This window comes from Mytilus trossulus, chromosome 1, assembly GCF_036588685.1.
Source record: "Mytilus trossulus isolate FHL-02 chromosome 1, PNRI_Mtr1.1.1.hap1, whole genome shotgun sequence".
NCBI lineage: Eukaryota > Metazoa > Mollusca > Bivalvia > Mytilida > Mytilidae > Mytilus > Mytilus trossulus.
In genome coordinates this window covers 76,691,322-76,709,034 of record NC_086373.1, presented here as the reverse complement: position 1 = coordinate 76,709,034, position 17,713 = coordinate 76,691,322, and the positions used below count along the sequence as shown (strand labels likewise).

General features: G+C 30.4%; 1 protein-coding gene across 3 annotated transcripts in view; it reads left to right on the top strand.

The window, feature by feature from the left end:
• LOC134685383 (A disintegrin and metalloproteinase with thrombospondin motifs 9-like) overlaps positions 1-17,713 on the top strand; it is a 108,766-nt gene that overhangs the window by 58,378 nt on the left and 32,675 nt on the right. For all 3 annotated transcript variants that reach the window (XM_063545099.1, XM_063545109.1, XM_063545116.1), the window contains 13 exons: positions 1,159-1,264; positions 6,760-6,909; positions 7,419-7,569; positions 7,961-8,068; positions 10,662-10,804; positions 12,173-12,236; positions 12,778-12,892; positions 13,106-13,242; positions 13,838-14,057; positions 14,786-14,952; positions 15,910-16,030; positions 16,920-17,055; positions 17,375-17,579. In XM_063545099.1, the coding sequence (XP_063401169.1) occupies positions 1,159-1,264; positions 6,760-6,909; positions 7,419-7,569; positions 7,961-8,068; positions 10,662-10,804; positions 12,173-12,236; positions 12,778-12,892; positions 13,106-13,242; positions 13,838-14,057; positions 14,786-14,952; positions 15,910-16,030; positions 16,920-17,055; positions 17,375-17,579 (1,823 nt within the window). The remainder of the gene's footprint in view (positions 1-1,158; positions 1,265-6,759; positions 6,910-7,418; positions 7,570-7,960; positions 8,069-10,661; positions 10,805-12,172; positions 12,237-12,777; positions 12,893-13,105; positions 13,243-13,837; positions 14,058-14,785; positions 14,953-15,909; positions 16,031-16,919; positions 17,056-17,374; positions 17,580-17,713) is intronic.

The following is a 17,713-nucleotide window of genomic DNA, read 5'->3' as shown; positions in this document are numbered from 1 at the left end:
GTCCTCTTAAGTCTAACAGGGAAGCTATATACATGTACCATGAAAGCCTGAGTTCTGTGTCTAATTGGGAAGTTTTAGGAAATGTGAGCCTGATCTCTGTGTCTATCAGAGAAGCTATATACATGTACCATGAAAGCCTGACTTATGTGTCTAATTGTGAAGTTTAAGGAAATGTGAGCTTGACCTCTGTGTCTAACAGGGAAGTTGCATGCAATGTGACCATGACCTCTGTGTCTATATGAAAGTTAAAGACACTGAGCTTGACGTATGTAGATATAGGAAGATGTGGTGTGAGTGCCAATGAGACAACTCTACATCCAAATAACAATTTATAAAAGTAAAACATTATAGGTCAATGTACGGCCTTCAACATGGAGCCTGGGCTCACACCGAACAACAAGCTATTAAGGGCCCCGAAATTACTAGTGTTAAACCATTCAAACGGGAAAACCAACGGTCTAATCTATATAAAAAAATGGAAACTGGAAAGTTGTAGACACTGTGAGCTTGATGTCTGTGTCTAACAGGGAAGCTATAAAGACTTTGTTTTTGTCATCTGCATCTTATTAGCTATCTTTTAATTAAATCATGATAAAACTGATACTAAAAGGGATGTTCAAGACTTGTGTGTAAAATGTGAAAATTAACAAAATGAAATATAATGTGTTACATCATCCCCTTTGGCAAAGGAAAATGCTCATTTATATTACACCTCCATGTTTGATAATGTTTATTATGCTAATTTCCAATTAATTACCAGATTTTTGTAATTTTTACACTACCTTAAGATGTATTTGACTCATAAGTTGCACAGACAAAAATTTCGTTTTTTTGGTAGAACTATTTTGCTTTTGGGCATGCATTTTTATATTCATTTACATTTTATTCTGAGTATACATTGTTAAATGTTCTTTTATGTATACATCATCTTGTTTATTTCAGGTATTCCCTAATGATATCTTTTTTTTACCTTTGCTTAGAATTTATCCATGTTACTTCTGAAACAGTATAAATTTTGCAAAGACAAGAAATTTCGCACAATATTAGTTGTTATGAAAAGAAGAAAATATAGCAAAGTATTCTCATGAATCAATAAGATGCCTTGTAAAACATCTTTTCAAAACAAAATGTGTTTTAAACATAAGTTTCTGTTGACAGGTTTAGCAGAAGTAGGGACCATGTGTGACCCGCTAAAAAGTTGTTCCATTATAGAAGATAATGGAATTAGTTCAGCTTATACCATTGCTCATGAATTAGGCCATGTGTAAGTACATATTTTTACATGTTATTCTATTTAGGTCCTCCCTACCCTTCTTTTTGTAGAAAAAACTGCATGTTACACTTACTTCTCAGTAACAAAACCAGTTACTATGGATTTGGGTAGGCGGCTTTGAGTTTATTTTATTTACCTTTGTTTATAAAGTACTTTTAGACTCAGATTGTTTGATAATATCATTAGAAAGGTCAAATGTACTTTACTGAAGAGTTGATTATTTTTGTGATAAATTGCATGATTTGCATCTCATTAAAAGTACAAATTAATTATAAAGTTTTTAATTACTATATGATTTGTTAAATAATCTAGCTTGTGCTATGTTTAATAATAGAAAAGAACGATTATATAAATAGATATGATAGACAAACAAATTAAATGGTATTGTTCTGTCAGTATTACTAAATGAACGTCTTTGATACAGATCAGTATTATGAACTCAAGATCAGGAGGCAAAAATTACTTAGGAAAATGTACATGCATAAGTTTATTTTGTCTTCATAAAACTTACATATATTCTATTCTATTCCACAGCTAGGTAAACGTAGTTTTGAATAAAAGCTTTTAACTTAATTAATGTTTTAAAGACAAAGTTCAGGATATACTTTAGGTTTTGAGTTTATACAGATTACTATTTAAAAGCTGTAAAAAAAAAATAATAAAAAAAGGCAACCTTTATCAATAGGACCTAAAATATACAAAAGAGACACAAAAATGGAAAAAAAATGAAACTATACAGGGAAAAGAGTAAAAAAAATATGTAGGGAGATTGTTTCACATGTCTCATTTGATTGGTTTGGCTTTGATAAAAATAGTGATAAAATAAGTTCAAGTATTTGTTGTATAAAATGTCATATTTTGATAAATATTACTCATTTATCAAAGGCTTTGATAACAGATAGGTGGAAATACTTAAGTCCTGTAATAATGATATGTCTTAAATATCAAATAATAAGGTTGAAATAATGACAAATAATAAGCTATTCACAATTGATTAAAAATTGTATTTTGTTATTCCTTGAGGGCTCTATACCTGATACCATGAGGGTGGTTTGTTAAAAGCACATGGGGTAAATTTCTGTAATTTGTAATTTGTTGAACTCTTTATATTATCTCCCTTGCTAACATAGTGTGCAGTCTAAATTGCTATGTTAGGGTGATCATAGAACAGCTATCATTTTAAACAAAGACCAATACACAAAACAAATCTCTGGGAGAGGTCATGTCACTTTGTTACATTACAGGGGGCAAGCCACATCAATTTTAAGAAGCATTTTTTTTGTATAAAAAATCAGTGTCTTCAGAAATGAAAAAAAAGCATCATATTTCTTGATAAAGAAAAACAAAATGAAAATTTAAAAGAACTTTTACATAGGGATAAAAGAATCTTCAAATTTCAAAAAGATTCATCTATTTGTTGATAATACATAGTTTAAAAAGGCTTGAAAATTAGATAAGTGAAAGTTGTATCTTAGAAATTAGATAAGTGAAAGTTATATCTTGCACAGTGAATAGATGAATTTTCAATTCTTAATTGATACCTATTGTATTTGTATGCCAAATTAGATTTTTTACCCTATTTTATGGTCCATTGAACATGGAAAATGATAGCGCAAGCGGGGCATCCATGTACTTAGGAACATTCTTGTTTATTAGTCGACATGATGTCACTTCCTTCCAATAGATGTTGGTTATTTTATACCTATTGTATTTGCATGGACTTCTGAGTTGCAAACTGTTTCTCATTAGGTGACCTGATGCCCCTTCCTTCCATTAGAGGTTGGTTAAATTATTCCTATTGTATTTGCGTGGACTTCTGAGTTGCAAACTGTTTTTCAATAGGTGACCTGATGCCCCTTCCTTCCAATTGAGGTTGGTTAATTTATTCCTATTGTATTTGTATGGACTTCTGAGTTGCAAACTGTTTTTCATTAGGTGACCTGATGCCCCTTCCTTCTATTAGAGGTTGGTTAATTTATACCTATTGTATTTGTATGGACTTCTGAGTTGCAAACTGTTTTTTATTAGGTAACCTGATGTCCTTTCTTTCCATAAGAGGTTGGTTAACCTAACTTTTTTAATGACTCAGCTAGTGAAGGACTTAACCTTTATCAAGATAGGATATGAACAAACTGCTTGGTCATAAATTAATTTTCTGATGAGAAAAAGATAGATATGATGCCAAAATTGTAAATAATTAAAAATTACAGTATGAAATACCTCAAATAAGGATAATTATTTTTGTGACAGTTTCTTCATACTTTACATAGTTCCAGGTGTTTGCCACTTTGTTAATTAATGTTTTGCACCTTTAATTGACAGTTCTTTTTATTGTCAAATTGTTGTTAAAGGCCATATCATACATATCTAATATCTTTTTTGTGGTGCCCTATCATACCTATATAATATCTTTTTGTGGTTTCTGATTATGTTTTGTATGTACCCTGTACTGTAATATGACATATTCTATTGTCTTAAAACAAATGATCCTTGTACTATAACAGGTGTGATAGTCAAAGGGGAACTGATCCAAAACAATACCCTCTTCATATTCACATATATGTCTGTGCCAATATTCTTTTAAGTTAAAATCAATTAAATATATCATTGAAATATGTATGAAAAAAAGGTCTTAGAGGTCTTAATGTATTGGACTTTTGGAAATGTGTCGCGTGCCATGCTTTGGAAACATACCAGTAATAATTCAAAGGCTAATGAGTAAAGGTGCACTTTTAAGTCAATTTTGCTACTCAATTTAAAAGTTTTTTTTTATTACACAATACAGTTGCAATAAATATAGTTCTCTGTATGTGCCTTTCATTTTATTTTGTTTTATCTCAATCAATGATTTTTATGAAAATTTTTGTACTTTGGTACGGTACATGAATGTAATTGAAATTTGACATTATGATTTTTTGGGGGGAATGGCTTAGAAATACTGGTAGAAGAATTACTTTGGAAGAAAAATGGTTGGTCTCAATTTGTTTTATTGTCGTGACTGTTTGATACTCAGTATTTTGATACATTTTGAAGTGATCAATAGTTTCAAACCTTAACCCCATTCTGTTTTCATTACTTTAAGGTCAATGTATATTACATATACTATAAAAGTTGAGAAGTCTCTGTCATTATTAGTTATTGATAAATGCTCAAAGTTATAAACAACCATTCTCATGGCTAAACAATAGGACAAATTCTTGGGTAGAAAAATTGTATAGTTCTTTAAACATTTTAAAGGGGAATTCATCTTTTCTTCAAATGTTGAATATTTTATGACTGATAAGGAAAGTTAATATTTGTTTGAAGTAAGGGTGATAATAATTTAATATTGACTCTGGCTATTTACTTTATTACATAATACACAATTTTATCAATCAGTTCTGAGTGTTATTTAAAAATAAGAGGCTAATTGAATATGTTACACAGGAGAAATCTCTAGGGCCAAGGAATCATAAATCACCTGATTTTCTATATTATGGTATAAAACATTACTGTTTCTAATGTTGTAATGTTAATTGATATTGAGGTAACTAAAGTGTTATAATTGACAACCTGTGTTGACATGCTGTAGGATGCTCTAATTCAGTCAACTTAATGTGAACAGATTGGCCATTAAGATGACAAATTGTATATCATTCAGATATACTTAGTATGTAAATAAATTACCATGAAATAATCTTTAACTAATTGTTGTATTAAATGGTTTCGGAAGTTGTGAGGCTTGCTCTCTCAATGCTGGTCAACTTCAAGGTATCCAAATTATGGTATCTGCAGCTACAAAAGGCTCAATGTTTATTTTTGGAATCTGTTTTGAAATCAGTTTTACTGACTGATCATCATGCAGTGATTATTATATGGTATGGTAACAATTTTGTCAGATATACAGAAAACACATTTGGTATCTTCTATATATGTTTTTAATTTGAAATAAACGTTGAATGAAAAAATGTTTAAAGATTCCACCGTTTAAAGTTAATAGTATGTCTTGGATTGTTGACCTTCTCACACAAATGTCCATGTATATGTCAGTCTAAAACAAATAAACATTCCCATAACAGGTCATAGTTTTATGATGGCAAATGTTTACCAATACTGTTATTGTATACTCCAGATACCGAAACAGCTGGTACTGAAATGTCCCAAATTACATGGGTGTATCCAAAATGGGCTAGTGTTAGTATAAACTATTATCGTTTACTGTCACCCTGTCATTTTGGAGTCAGTCTTTTAGGTGTAAAGGAAACACATACATGACAAATTTTCAAGGCTGGTGATTGATTGTCTAGTTTTAATTTCATTGTAAATTTACAAATTTTGTTGACAGATATTTGACAAAGTTTCAGTGTGATCTGGTGAGCCAGTGCAGTTGTAAATGATAACAGCTAGGCCTGTCATTCTAACTTAGACTCTTCATGTTTGTCTGAATTTATCTTTAATAGCTTGTTCATCAGGAAGTTTGTTCCTTCTTAGATCCGCGATTGCATTGGAAAAATAAAAAGCTGATTCAGCAATAATTGAAAAGCAAGTAGGGAGTTGTACAATTTGATTACATGTTCAATTTAATTATAGTTTCCTCTCACCTCTGTCAAATTTTTATCAGATATGCATTCTGGTATCTTTTATCAAAGATTTGATTATATAACCACCTGCCAGAAATTATATTCCTTCAAAGTCATACATGCTGTAAATTTCTTATATCTACAATATCTATTAACATTAAGGAACTATTTCCTTCATTCCTATAGAGTGCAATGAGGTTTTTATTACATCAGGAATAGAAAGGTTTAGGTAAGAATATCAAAAACATGACATTAGTGTTCTATAAAAACCCTGTTTTGGGTCAGGTTTGTATATTGATGGTGATTTACCTGTGATTGTCAGGTAGAATGTTTGTAATTATGTAATCAGAGGATTTATCATCTCTTGTTATAACCACACAACCCCTTTAAATATTGTGGTTACTTTGATTTATATGCCAATATTTTGATACATGTTCTTATGTTTTCTACTTCAATGTGGTTAAGTTAGTCATCCCTCCTTATAGAGAGTGCAGACTATTTTCACATCTTTTTTTTAGAGGTTAGGTAGTAAAATTATATGTGATATGATTCACAATGATTGAAAGTCCTTGGTATTATAATGTGGTTTCACATTTTGCTTTTTGTCCTGTACTACGTTTAGCTACTGCCCAATCTTTAAGCCTTATGTACTGCTGTGCTTAGTTCATCTTTTGCCCAATCTTAAAGCATTATGTACTGGCTTTTGTATTACACATCTATGTGGTTAATCCTTATTGACAGCATTTTTATTTTAATACTAGCTTTCCCTCATCCTACATAAATCTGCTAAATATCTGTTCAACCTTCCTACAAAAATCTGCTAAATGTCTGTTCAACCTTTTGCATAAATCTGCTTAATATCAAAAAAATATTATTTGAAATTGTTAGATTGGTAAATTAAAAATAAAGTATTTGTTGTCTTTTCAGATTTAATTTACCTCATGATGACCAGCCTCCATGTCTGAAATACAATAAAAGAGATACTAGGAACAATGTGATGGCACCAACACTTGACCACAATATTAGTCCTTGGTCCTGGTCTCGATGCAGTGCACTTCTACTTACAAAATTTATTGAGTATGATTCTAGCTTTCTTTAAATTATTTAAATAACTAAATTTGTAGAACAACTCCGCATTCTGGAAAATTTATCCAGTGTAAACGTTAAATGGTTTTCTTCACAAATAGTGACCTAGATGTTGAGTTGTCTCATTGGCACTCATACCAGTGTACAGCTTCTTTTATCTAATTATATTAGAGAGATGGTATTCTTTGTTATTCTTTCATCAAGAAAAGTATAACTTTTATGCAACTTAAAACAAAAAACATATTCATTCATATTCACAAGTAGAATCATGGAAATTATTGTTTAAATTCTGAGAAAATGTGTATCGGGAGCTTGTAGCTTTCACCCTCTTTATATAGTCTCTATTTTATATATTAAACATGTTTTATTCACCTCTTTTGATTGTCTCTTTATTTATATTTTAACCCTGTTTTATTCACCTCTTTTGATTGTCACTTTATTACATTTTAACCCTGTTTTAAGTAATAATGACTATCCTTTGTGTTCATTCTTTGGTGCAGTGCAGGTTTCACGGAATGTTTGTTAGACAAGCCAACAGAAACAAAATATATCCAACCAGTACATCATGGAGAACAAGTATCTAAATATTACAATGTCAACAGGCAATGTCAACTGTCTTTTGGAAAAGATTATGCTATCTGTCCATTCATGGTAAGACAACTGCAATGTCATAAGGTTTTACATTAGGTTGAATGGCTAATTGATTGAATTAATAATTAAAATAACTAAACAATAAAGTTTCTAAAGTTTGTTGTGTTTTTTTCAATTCACTTATGTACAAGGTTTACTTGGAAGGTCCAGTTTTTGAGGCGAAAGGTTATTTATAATTGAAAGTCATGTATAGCTTAAAAAGGTTAAGATTTTTCTTCTATAATTTATAACCACAAGAAAGTAAGAGAAGGTTATGTTGAAAAGAAGATTGCTGAAATGTACTGTTATGTTTTGCTGTTAAAGCATGTGCATTCAGTGGCTTGTAGTTCTATGAATCAAGAATATAATTTACATTAAAGCATTATAGTTGAAGAAATGATCTTTTTTATAGGCGGATGATTGTGGAAAGCTATGGTGTACAGATTTAAAGGACACATACAAGAAATGTAGGACTTTGCATATGCCCTGGGCAGACGGAACTGATTGTGGATCTAACAGGGTAAGTTACTCAACATCAACAAATAAATCAAACTTCTCATTTGAATACAAACTTTTTCCAATGTCTATTCTTTCAGCATCCAGAACAATGTGAAGACTCTTTGTTATACAACTTAGTATATGTTCCTTACTGAGGTTTCATTTATTTTCGTGGGTACCAATTTTCGTGGATTGAGGAAAATTACACTTTCATGGATATTTAATTTTGTTGTTTTGCTTATGTCTGCATACACGTATATGGAAAATTTGTAATTCGTTGAATATTTAAATTCGTAGTTCACCTATACCCACGAAATCCAAAAAAATTTTGTATGCAATGAAAAGTAATGAATCATCAGTTGTTGACTTTGCTGTCCCAAGAAATGTTAAATTTCAATTATATTTACTTATAATTCAGCCAGTATCAATCTTTAATATTTTTTAAGCTTCTAATGTTTTAGAATACTACATTTGAATATAACACTTTTTTTATGGCTGGCATCTTTGGTAAATCAGAAACTGTAGAACAATTTAAAGGATTTGGCAGATTATATAATTAGAATGTAATGATCTCTTCTTTGATTAAGAATAGCATGATTTGAGAAGTAATTTGTCAGACATGTATACTCGAAGAATAGGATCATTGTAAAAACATCTTCTGCTTCTCTGGCACAAATACTTTATAATGCTTGTCACTGTTTATTAAGTAGTTACGTAACCGGGTTTCTGGAATAAATGGTATAATTTGGAAAAGATTCCAATTCGCAATTTTGATTTATAGGTTTTCAAATGGTTATGACTTTTTACATGCAGATATTTTATCTTGCACATGTTTTATTGTGGAACCCAGCCTATATTTTAAGAGACTGTCAAATTGATACAGAGAAGATTTTCATAATTAACACAGAATGTCTGATTTTATTTTATTGACTGGATGTCAGCTGTTCTAGGTGCATGTTCTGAATATTTATGGTATAAACTGATTTAGGAGGTTGTCTAGCTCATACTTTCAAGATTTTCATAATTGTGCTAAAACATATGATTATATTTTTATTCAAAGATTTATTTCTTGTATTTCTGTGCAGTAAAAGTCAATAAATATTGTTTTAATTTTTTTTTATCTTGGTTTAATGTCCAAAAACTTGAAAATATATGTTGTAATTTGTCATTATATTACCAATAAAAAATGACTGCTAGTCCCTCCCAGACTTCACCACCTGGTAAAAGTACAACATAATGATAATGATGTCGTCTGCTTGTCATTTGGAGGCAATTTTATTTTTATTGGTAAACATTTAGCCAAACAAACTTTTGAAAGAATGGAGAAATTTTTAAGAATGAAATTGCATCAGTATAATATTACAACTCTTTAAAGAAATGCACTTGCTCCATATCATTCCAAGGTTTTAAAGAGGTTAAAATGATATTACGTTTCGTTTGATTAAATTATTTGTATTACTACTCACACTGACATTATAATGTGGTTAAAGTAGATATTTAACAGTTATTTTATTGGTTCCAGGTTACATAATATGTTGAAGAGTTACAGTTATTGTTCGTATGATGAATTTACATCATATATTTTTGCATTAGAATCAAATTTATCCACTGGATAATGATATGGTGATCTAAAGACATAATAGTTTTTTCTTAGATTGTTATGTCATAATTCAGTTAAATAATCCACTTTGTGCAGTCATCTTGAAAACCCTGGAATATTTAATAATGATAATTATAATATTAAATTCATATTATTTTAATGTTTGCAAAGATATTTATTGGGTAATTACAGCTTGGTTGTTAGATGCAGCTCTTTGAACAAAGTAACATTATGTCAAATTTAGCATGAAAATCTACCATTTTGGTAAAAGTGAAGGAATTTGCATATTTAAGTCATATTTAGATAAAATCTAATAGGTTTAGTGAATGATTGAAATGAAAATATTTTGTGAAGAAAAGGGTCATAGAAATAAGTTAATGTGTCAGAATTTACACAAGAGCAAGTTTTTCATAAAATAGGTTACTCTAAAATTACTGTACTTCAATTTCTATAACTATTATGTTTTGTCTTCCAAACTCTTAAGCAGATATAAGATGTGGTATGAATACCAATGAGACAACTCTTGATGCAAGACACAATTTGTAAAAGAAAAACCATTATAGGTCAAAGTACGGCCTTCAACACAGAGTCTTGGCACACTCCCAGCAGTAAGCTATAAAGGGCCCCCAAAAAGACAAGTGTAAAATGGAAAAATCAATAATCTAATGATGATTCAAATATATATAAAGAACAAGAAACTTTTAAGAACTGTATTTTGACCTGTGTGTCCCATCTTTCCTATAGAGTGGTTTCTCTGAAATAACTTTTATTTTTATGTGATTTACTTTCACTTTCATGGTTGCTAGAGTCTTCATACCCATAGCCAGGAGGGGTTCAAGAGGGGTTAGGATGACCCCCCCCTTGAAAACAAATAAGCACTGTTAAAGTCAATGTTCTGTTCGAATTGTGACTGTAAAAGTGGAGTTTGTGAGTCCAACGAATCCCCCAATGGAAATTCCTGGCTACGGGCCTGGTCTTAAGATGATTATAACTGAAAAGAATATATCTTTTACAGTGGTGCTGGCATGGTGAATGTAGATACAAGAAGAGCTATAAACCTATAGATGGGGGTTGGGGAAAGTGGGAGGAGTATGGTGATTGTTCAAGGTTGTGTGGAGGAGGCATAAGAACCTCTATCAGGAAATGTAGCAGTCCAAGGTATATTCCATGTTATATTGAATTTACACTGCTTAAAATAGATCATGGGCGGGGGATTGAAAGGGAACACCTCACAGTTTTATGTGTTATGATATTAGTCTATATAAAGCACTTCAATCATAAAATCCTTTTTCACAGTATCAGCTCTGTGATTTCAGCCTTCAAATCTCCAATTGATTCTTTCAGCTTGTAGAAGTAGTTTCAATTAAACATAACTTTTTTCAAAGTTCCAGTTTCCATTTATCTCAAAAAATAGAAAAAATTTGCAACTATGTACATGTAAAATAATATGTAAATTTTTTAGTTGATTATAATATATATTTTAAGAATATTCAATATTTAGGTTTCTTTTAGTATTCTGTTGGTATTATGTTCATACAAAAAGCTTAAGATGGGGGACATAATTGTTCTTTTAGGTTGAAAATTGTGACCTATTCTACAAGTTGTATTTGAATTATGTGTATGTGTTATTTAAAATTGTGTTTTGATGAAAAGGTTAAGATTTTGATAAAGTCTTAAGAGATTGAAATTATTCAAAAACTACATTTCAGAAATTTGTTGTCATGAAAGGTTGATAAGTTATTAATATGATGAAATAATCCTCTGTCAGAAGGATGTCTTTGATGTCATAACTGTTATCTGCTTTTCATATTTAACCCAATTTTTAAGCATTTTAAAAGGATGATATATTGCAGGAAACTATAAATACTAAAATTTATAACAGTAAAATTTTTACTTGCCAACCTTTAAATGGAACAATCTTCATACTGTGTTTAATAATCATACAATCTGGTCCGTGTTCTATTTACAGTGAAATTTACAAATTTAGATTTTAGTGTATTCTGAAGAAACTAGTGAAGTCTATAATTCATATTGATTAATAATTATAGAAAGTGGTTTTCAGCTTAAGATCACTATTTGATGAAGACAGAGCCAAATTCCTCTATGGTTATGATTTAAAACCCATATTGTAAAAGTGCTTTCAAAACATTTCTTAGGAAACTATTTTGTTCTTTAATTCTGCTGTTTCAGCAGATTTAGTTAAGGTGGTACCTAACACCTTAACTAAAATTAATTTGGCTCGTTTAATTTTCTTAAAATTTTAACAAAGTATTTACTTTGACCCTTTGACAAAAATATAAAAAATTCAAAAAAATTGAACCAACCGTTATATCAGAAAAATTACATTGGTTATATAGCAATTTTGACAAACACTTATTTTGATCATTCAGAAGCTTAATATTCCCTTAAGAACACAACGTCATTAAACGTTCTGCTGATTTTACAGAGTTATCTCCCTGTAGTGTTAGGTACCACCTTAAGGTAAATGTCCAAAAAAGTCATTGACATTATTTGCTTTTTTTACAGACCGTCCAATGGAGGAAAGTATTGTATAGGTCGTAGAACAAGATACAGATCCTGCAATCTTAAGGTAGATTACGCAAGAAATAATATATAGATATATAAATATATAAAATATGTAGGGCTTCATAATTTTTTGGGTCATAAATACAAATTTTGCAGTTAAAAAAAAAAGCAATTGCCATTCCTCCAGAATAAATGTGTTTTCCTTATTATAGAACATATTTCACATTTTATGAAATTTTTAATATAACCCAGTGCCTAGACGTCATTCAAATAATTGAATAAATACATCAAACAAGCCATCCTTATTATTTAATTGGTATTATCAGTAAAAAAATATGTTATTTCTATACAATTAAATTTATGGCAATAAATGATAATGATTTCCTGAATTAACTGTTTAAATACTCCCGTATATGGATGGCTCTTTGTGAGTTAACAAATCATTTACGTCATTTGATACCAGATTTATAGCAAAGTTTGTCTTAATCAACGGAATAGTTTTTATACTTCAATAAAAAAACATTTGAAACAGATGGGAACATGTATTGAATGTTTTAATGTTTATTTTGAATAATGACTTCATTATACCAATGATTATTTCCTAGGATTGTCCACCTGGTTCTGAGGATTTCCGTCAGATGCAGTGTGCAGCTTTCAATAACTCTGCCAAAATTCAGGGCTTGCCGTCAACTGTTCATTGGATACCAAAATATTCTGGAAGTAGGTAGCCATTTTTCATTTAAGAGTTTATAAGTTATCCCTTTACTGCACCAAACTTTTTAAGTAAAGAATTATTAAAGACAGTTGATGTTAATCTAAAGAGAATAAAATATAATTTAGAATTATTAATTCAATAATTGTGCCACTAAATTAACATGCCAAGTCATATGTCATTCTGAAGCTTAATAAAGCATGTATTATGTCTTTATACAGTAAGATTGAAAGACTCTTGTAAACTGTACTGCCAAGCTTCACATACAAGTGCTTATTATCAACTGAAGGACAAAGTTATTGATGGAACCAAATGTAGACCAGACTCTTATGATATATGTGTCAATGGAAAATGTATGGTTAGTGTTTAAATGATTAAATATAATTAAATCAATATCCTTAACTAGCTTTTGCTTGTGTTTTTTTTTTATTCCAGTAAAGCTTATTACATTTATCACAACACATTGGAACTGTAACAGACACTTGATATCATAATATATTGAAAAAAAAGAAGAAACTACTATTATTCAGAACAGTTTTTATTGAATTAGTGCTTAACCTGCAGACCTTTTGTGAATGCATTGTTATCTGTTTATTTTAAAAGGGAGTTTTATATACGTAATATTGTATTGTAAATGTTGTCAATGTTGTAAATTTGGGTATTGACAGCCCACTTCTTTGCTGTGAAAACCCATATTAATCTGTCAGTAATGGTGTCAGACTGAATAACACATTTCAATAAGATCTCAAGTATATATTCAAGCATCTAATAAAAAGTCTCCTTATTGTATATTATAAACAAGTATATCAAGTTTGACATCAGACAGTGTTGTGAAGGGCAGCTATCCTGCACGACTTGTTTGTCCATTTATGTGATTAAGTTCTTGAAATAAACCATGCTGTATAATAAAGCAGCATGTTACAGCATTGATTTGTTTGTTTTTCTGTCTGTAGAAAGCTGGCTGTGACAATCGACTTGGCTCTGACATGAAAGTGGACAGATGTGGAATCTGTGGAGGGGACAATTCTACTTGTCATACAAAGAAAATCTCTAATACGTTTAATAATGTGGTTTATGGTTATAATATCGTTCACAAGTTTCCAGTAGGGGCAAGAGACATTAAAGTCAAACAGAAAGGTTATATGAATCTTAAAGAGGATGAAACCTATTTAGGTAATTTTATTTATAGCCTTTGGGACATTGCTACTTTTTATAGAAATAAAATGACCAAATTTTCAGGTCACTATTAATACTAAAATGATAGCTAATTGCACACGGAATTAGAAGTTTCAGTTCAGTAGAAAAAAAATCTTGTTTAAGAGATGTAAATGAAATCAATTAAAATATTGTACTTTTTAAAATGAAATCAGGTTAGCCCCTGGGAGCAGATTTAGAAGATTTGACCTATATATTCTTTTCATTTACATATTTAAAGTACACGTTTTAAACTTAAGATATGTTGAAATTTTTTATAACCAGCTTTTCTTACAAACCATTTTAGAAACTGAGATGTTCAATTCAAACAGTAGTTATATAAAGGACCTCTTAATAAGTGTAAAGATGAAGAGCAACAATAAAAGTGGTGTTCCTTTCAAATTTACTTTGTTTCCTAGACTGCCTTAAACACCAACTCATATTCTTTATATTTTTTTTTTATAAAAACACAATATTAAACAAAATCACAAAAATACATAAGTAATATTATATGGTCCAGTATCAGTTCAAGATTGGTACCTAAAAAATAATGGCAAACATGGCTTTTATCCTATAAAAGAATGCCTTATAAAAGGGTGCTAGACCCTCATTGGTAGTCAATGTTGATAAATACTATGCTTCATTATTTGTATATTCCTGAAATAATGAATTGCAAGAAGACATAAGTTTTAACCTTAAATTTTCAGCTTTGCAGAATTCAACTGGCGCGTTTATACTTAATGGAAAGAAGGTGATAGATAGTGCAGTGACCAAAATAAAGGCAGCAGGGACCATTATAGAGTATAGTGGATCTGATACTGTGATAGAAATGATCAATGCTTCTGGACCAATCAAAGATACTATCACATTACTGGTAAGTCTCAGCACAAGTCACATTACAAATATTAGAATTGGACTAAATAATGAATGACTGCTACGCTATTTCAAGATAAATTTGATGAATTAAAAAGTTGATAAATGTTATAGAATGTAGCAAGTTTTTTTAAGTCCATTTTATATGAAATTAGAAACCATTTTTGATATAAAATAAAGAGATATGGTATGGTTGCCAGTGAAACAACTATACAAAAATGAAATAAATTTAAAAAAAAACATAGGTCAAAATTCAGCTTCAACAATGAGCAAAAACCATATACTGTGTAGACAGCTATAAAAAGCACCAACATGACAAAATGAGAAGAAATAGACCACTTTCGAGTTCATCCGTCACCGGAAAAAACTCGTCAATTATACGCGCCTTTATCACCGTCATTTGTGCGTTTAGGGGCGTCGTCACTTCCTTCCAATGTTGAGCGAGTGGTTGGAAAACTATAATTCTATATTGTACGAATTATTCGGCAAATTGAATTCTCAAAATTGACAATCAACACTGCTGTCATTAGGGAATTGTCAGTAAGTACCTACAGAGCAACCATTATTTCTAGTTTATCCTGCACAAAGACGATCACTAATACGCTTGATGAACGTAAATAGTGCAGGGATACAGGCGAGCCTCTCTATCTGGTAAATGACGTCATAAAGGCGTGCATAATTGACGAGTTTTTGCCGGTGACGGATGAACTCGAAAGTGGTCTATTGAAACAAACAAATCAACAGCCTTATTTTCTAGACAGAGCAATAAACAAAAAACAAATATAAAATGTTACACTGCTGTATGTTTATGGTTAGATAAAAAAAAATATAGAAACTTGAACAAATTTATATACAAGACTTGAAATTTTTGACAGTATTAAACTTTACATTGTGTCTGTTCTTTATAAGATTATTTTGTTAAATCTGATTTCTCTGTTATTTATTGTTTGTCTTACAGGTTCTGTCAGTAGGGAAAGTAAATCCACCCAATGTAGACTACTCATATGCATTCTCTGTTGATACCAAATACGTATACAGATACCAAGAAATGTGGAGTGAATGTAGTCATCTCTGTAATGGTAATTATACTTTAAACTTTGAAAAAAATATCTTTTTTTTGTCTAAAAATTGTCAGAACTAATTTACCTTACTGTGCTCAGTGGTTCATTTTTGACAATTACTGGTACACCCCCATTACTTATACCCTGGATCTGCCCTTAATTATACGGCAGTTTTAAAAAAATGATTTTTTGGCATTTGTTTTCGAGTGTGACATTTTCACATTGTAATGAATTTGTATTTTGAATTTTAAATGAAGTTCAGTGTCCTATTGGTATGAAGACAGATATAAAACTTGGTCCAAATTAATCAATTGATTATTTTTTCTATATTAGAATTGATTTTGAATGTTGATCTAATAGTAATTTATTTAGAAAGTTAAAGGTGAGCTAGTGATAACAATTTTGAACCTGGTAATCCACAGCATCTAATCATTAATTTTCAATTGAAAAGGTCAACTTGTACTTTTATGTAGGCGTTGACGGCATCGTAAGACATCTTGTACAAGTTCAATGTTTGGAAAGATCATTGTACTTGTACCTAGTGTAGTGTCATCAAAATTAAATTAATGAAATATCATAAAAAGTTTGATACATGAGTACATTTGAATTACCATGCATTGTTTCCCAATATTAACTTTATTTGGACCAAGCATAAAAAATTAGTAGAAATGCTTTTAAGACCCTGTACAGGTTTTAAAAGTATACCATGTATGATAGTCAAGACAATTTTGCTGCTTCAGAAGGAGATTTGCAGAATTAAAGTAGACGCAATGGTAGATGACAGCAATCTAACATGGAAAGAAATTTAAAATTACATCTAGAATTCACAATACTTCTACAATAAGCAAGCATCAATTTTATGTTAAAACTGGTTAATATAATTGCTTCAAATTGTTATTTTCTTCAGGAAAGCGAACACGTTCAGCCGTTTGTATAAGTGATGATGATAACCGAATGGTTGTTTCTGATAGTAAATGTACTAGATTAAGGATACCAAAACCACCAAATCAACAGAGAAGATGTAACTTTGATTGCTCATTAAGGTAAATATTACTATATGAAATAAAATAGTGCCTAAATATATTTTCAAATCTAGGAATAATAAGTTTTTCCTCTCTGTGCATCTCCATTCCTCAACTACTCCTATACCATTCCATTGATTTCTGCAAAACTTAACTGGATGTTAAGCAGTCAACAATTAATCCAACCATGAAACTCTCAATGATTTAGATGAACATTATGGTACTGAGTACAATCTTATTCAAAAATATTTTTTTGTCATAAGTTTTTTCCAATTCTAGATACTAAGTAAAGATATGAAATTGTGTTCTAGTTTTAACTTGTAATTTGTATGTTATATAGATGGAATACAGAAAAAGAGGAATGTTCAGTAAGATGTGGTGAAGGTGTGGCAAAACAGAATGTGTATTGTGTAAAATCTACATACTACACACAAACACATGTAGATCTTACACATTGTGACCATCTAAGTCCACGCCCAGGAGACATGGTAACCTGTATGGGGAGATGTGATCCTACTCATTGGGAATACTCACCATGGTCAAAGGTAACATAAATTTACAGTGTTATTCTATAATAGATATTTGTGTGTTGATAAATTTGTTGTTTAATTTTTAAGACATTCTATTTAATTTTTAAAGAGTGAGGAAGTCTAATAAACGAAGCAGCAATTCTTAAACA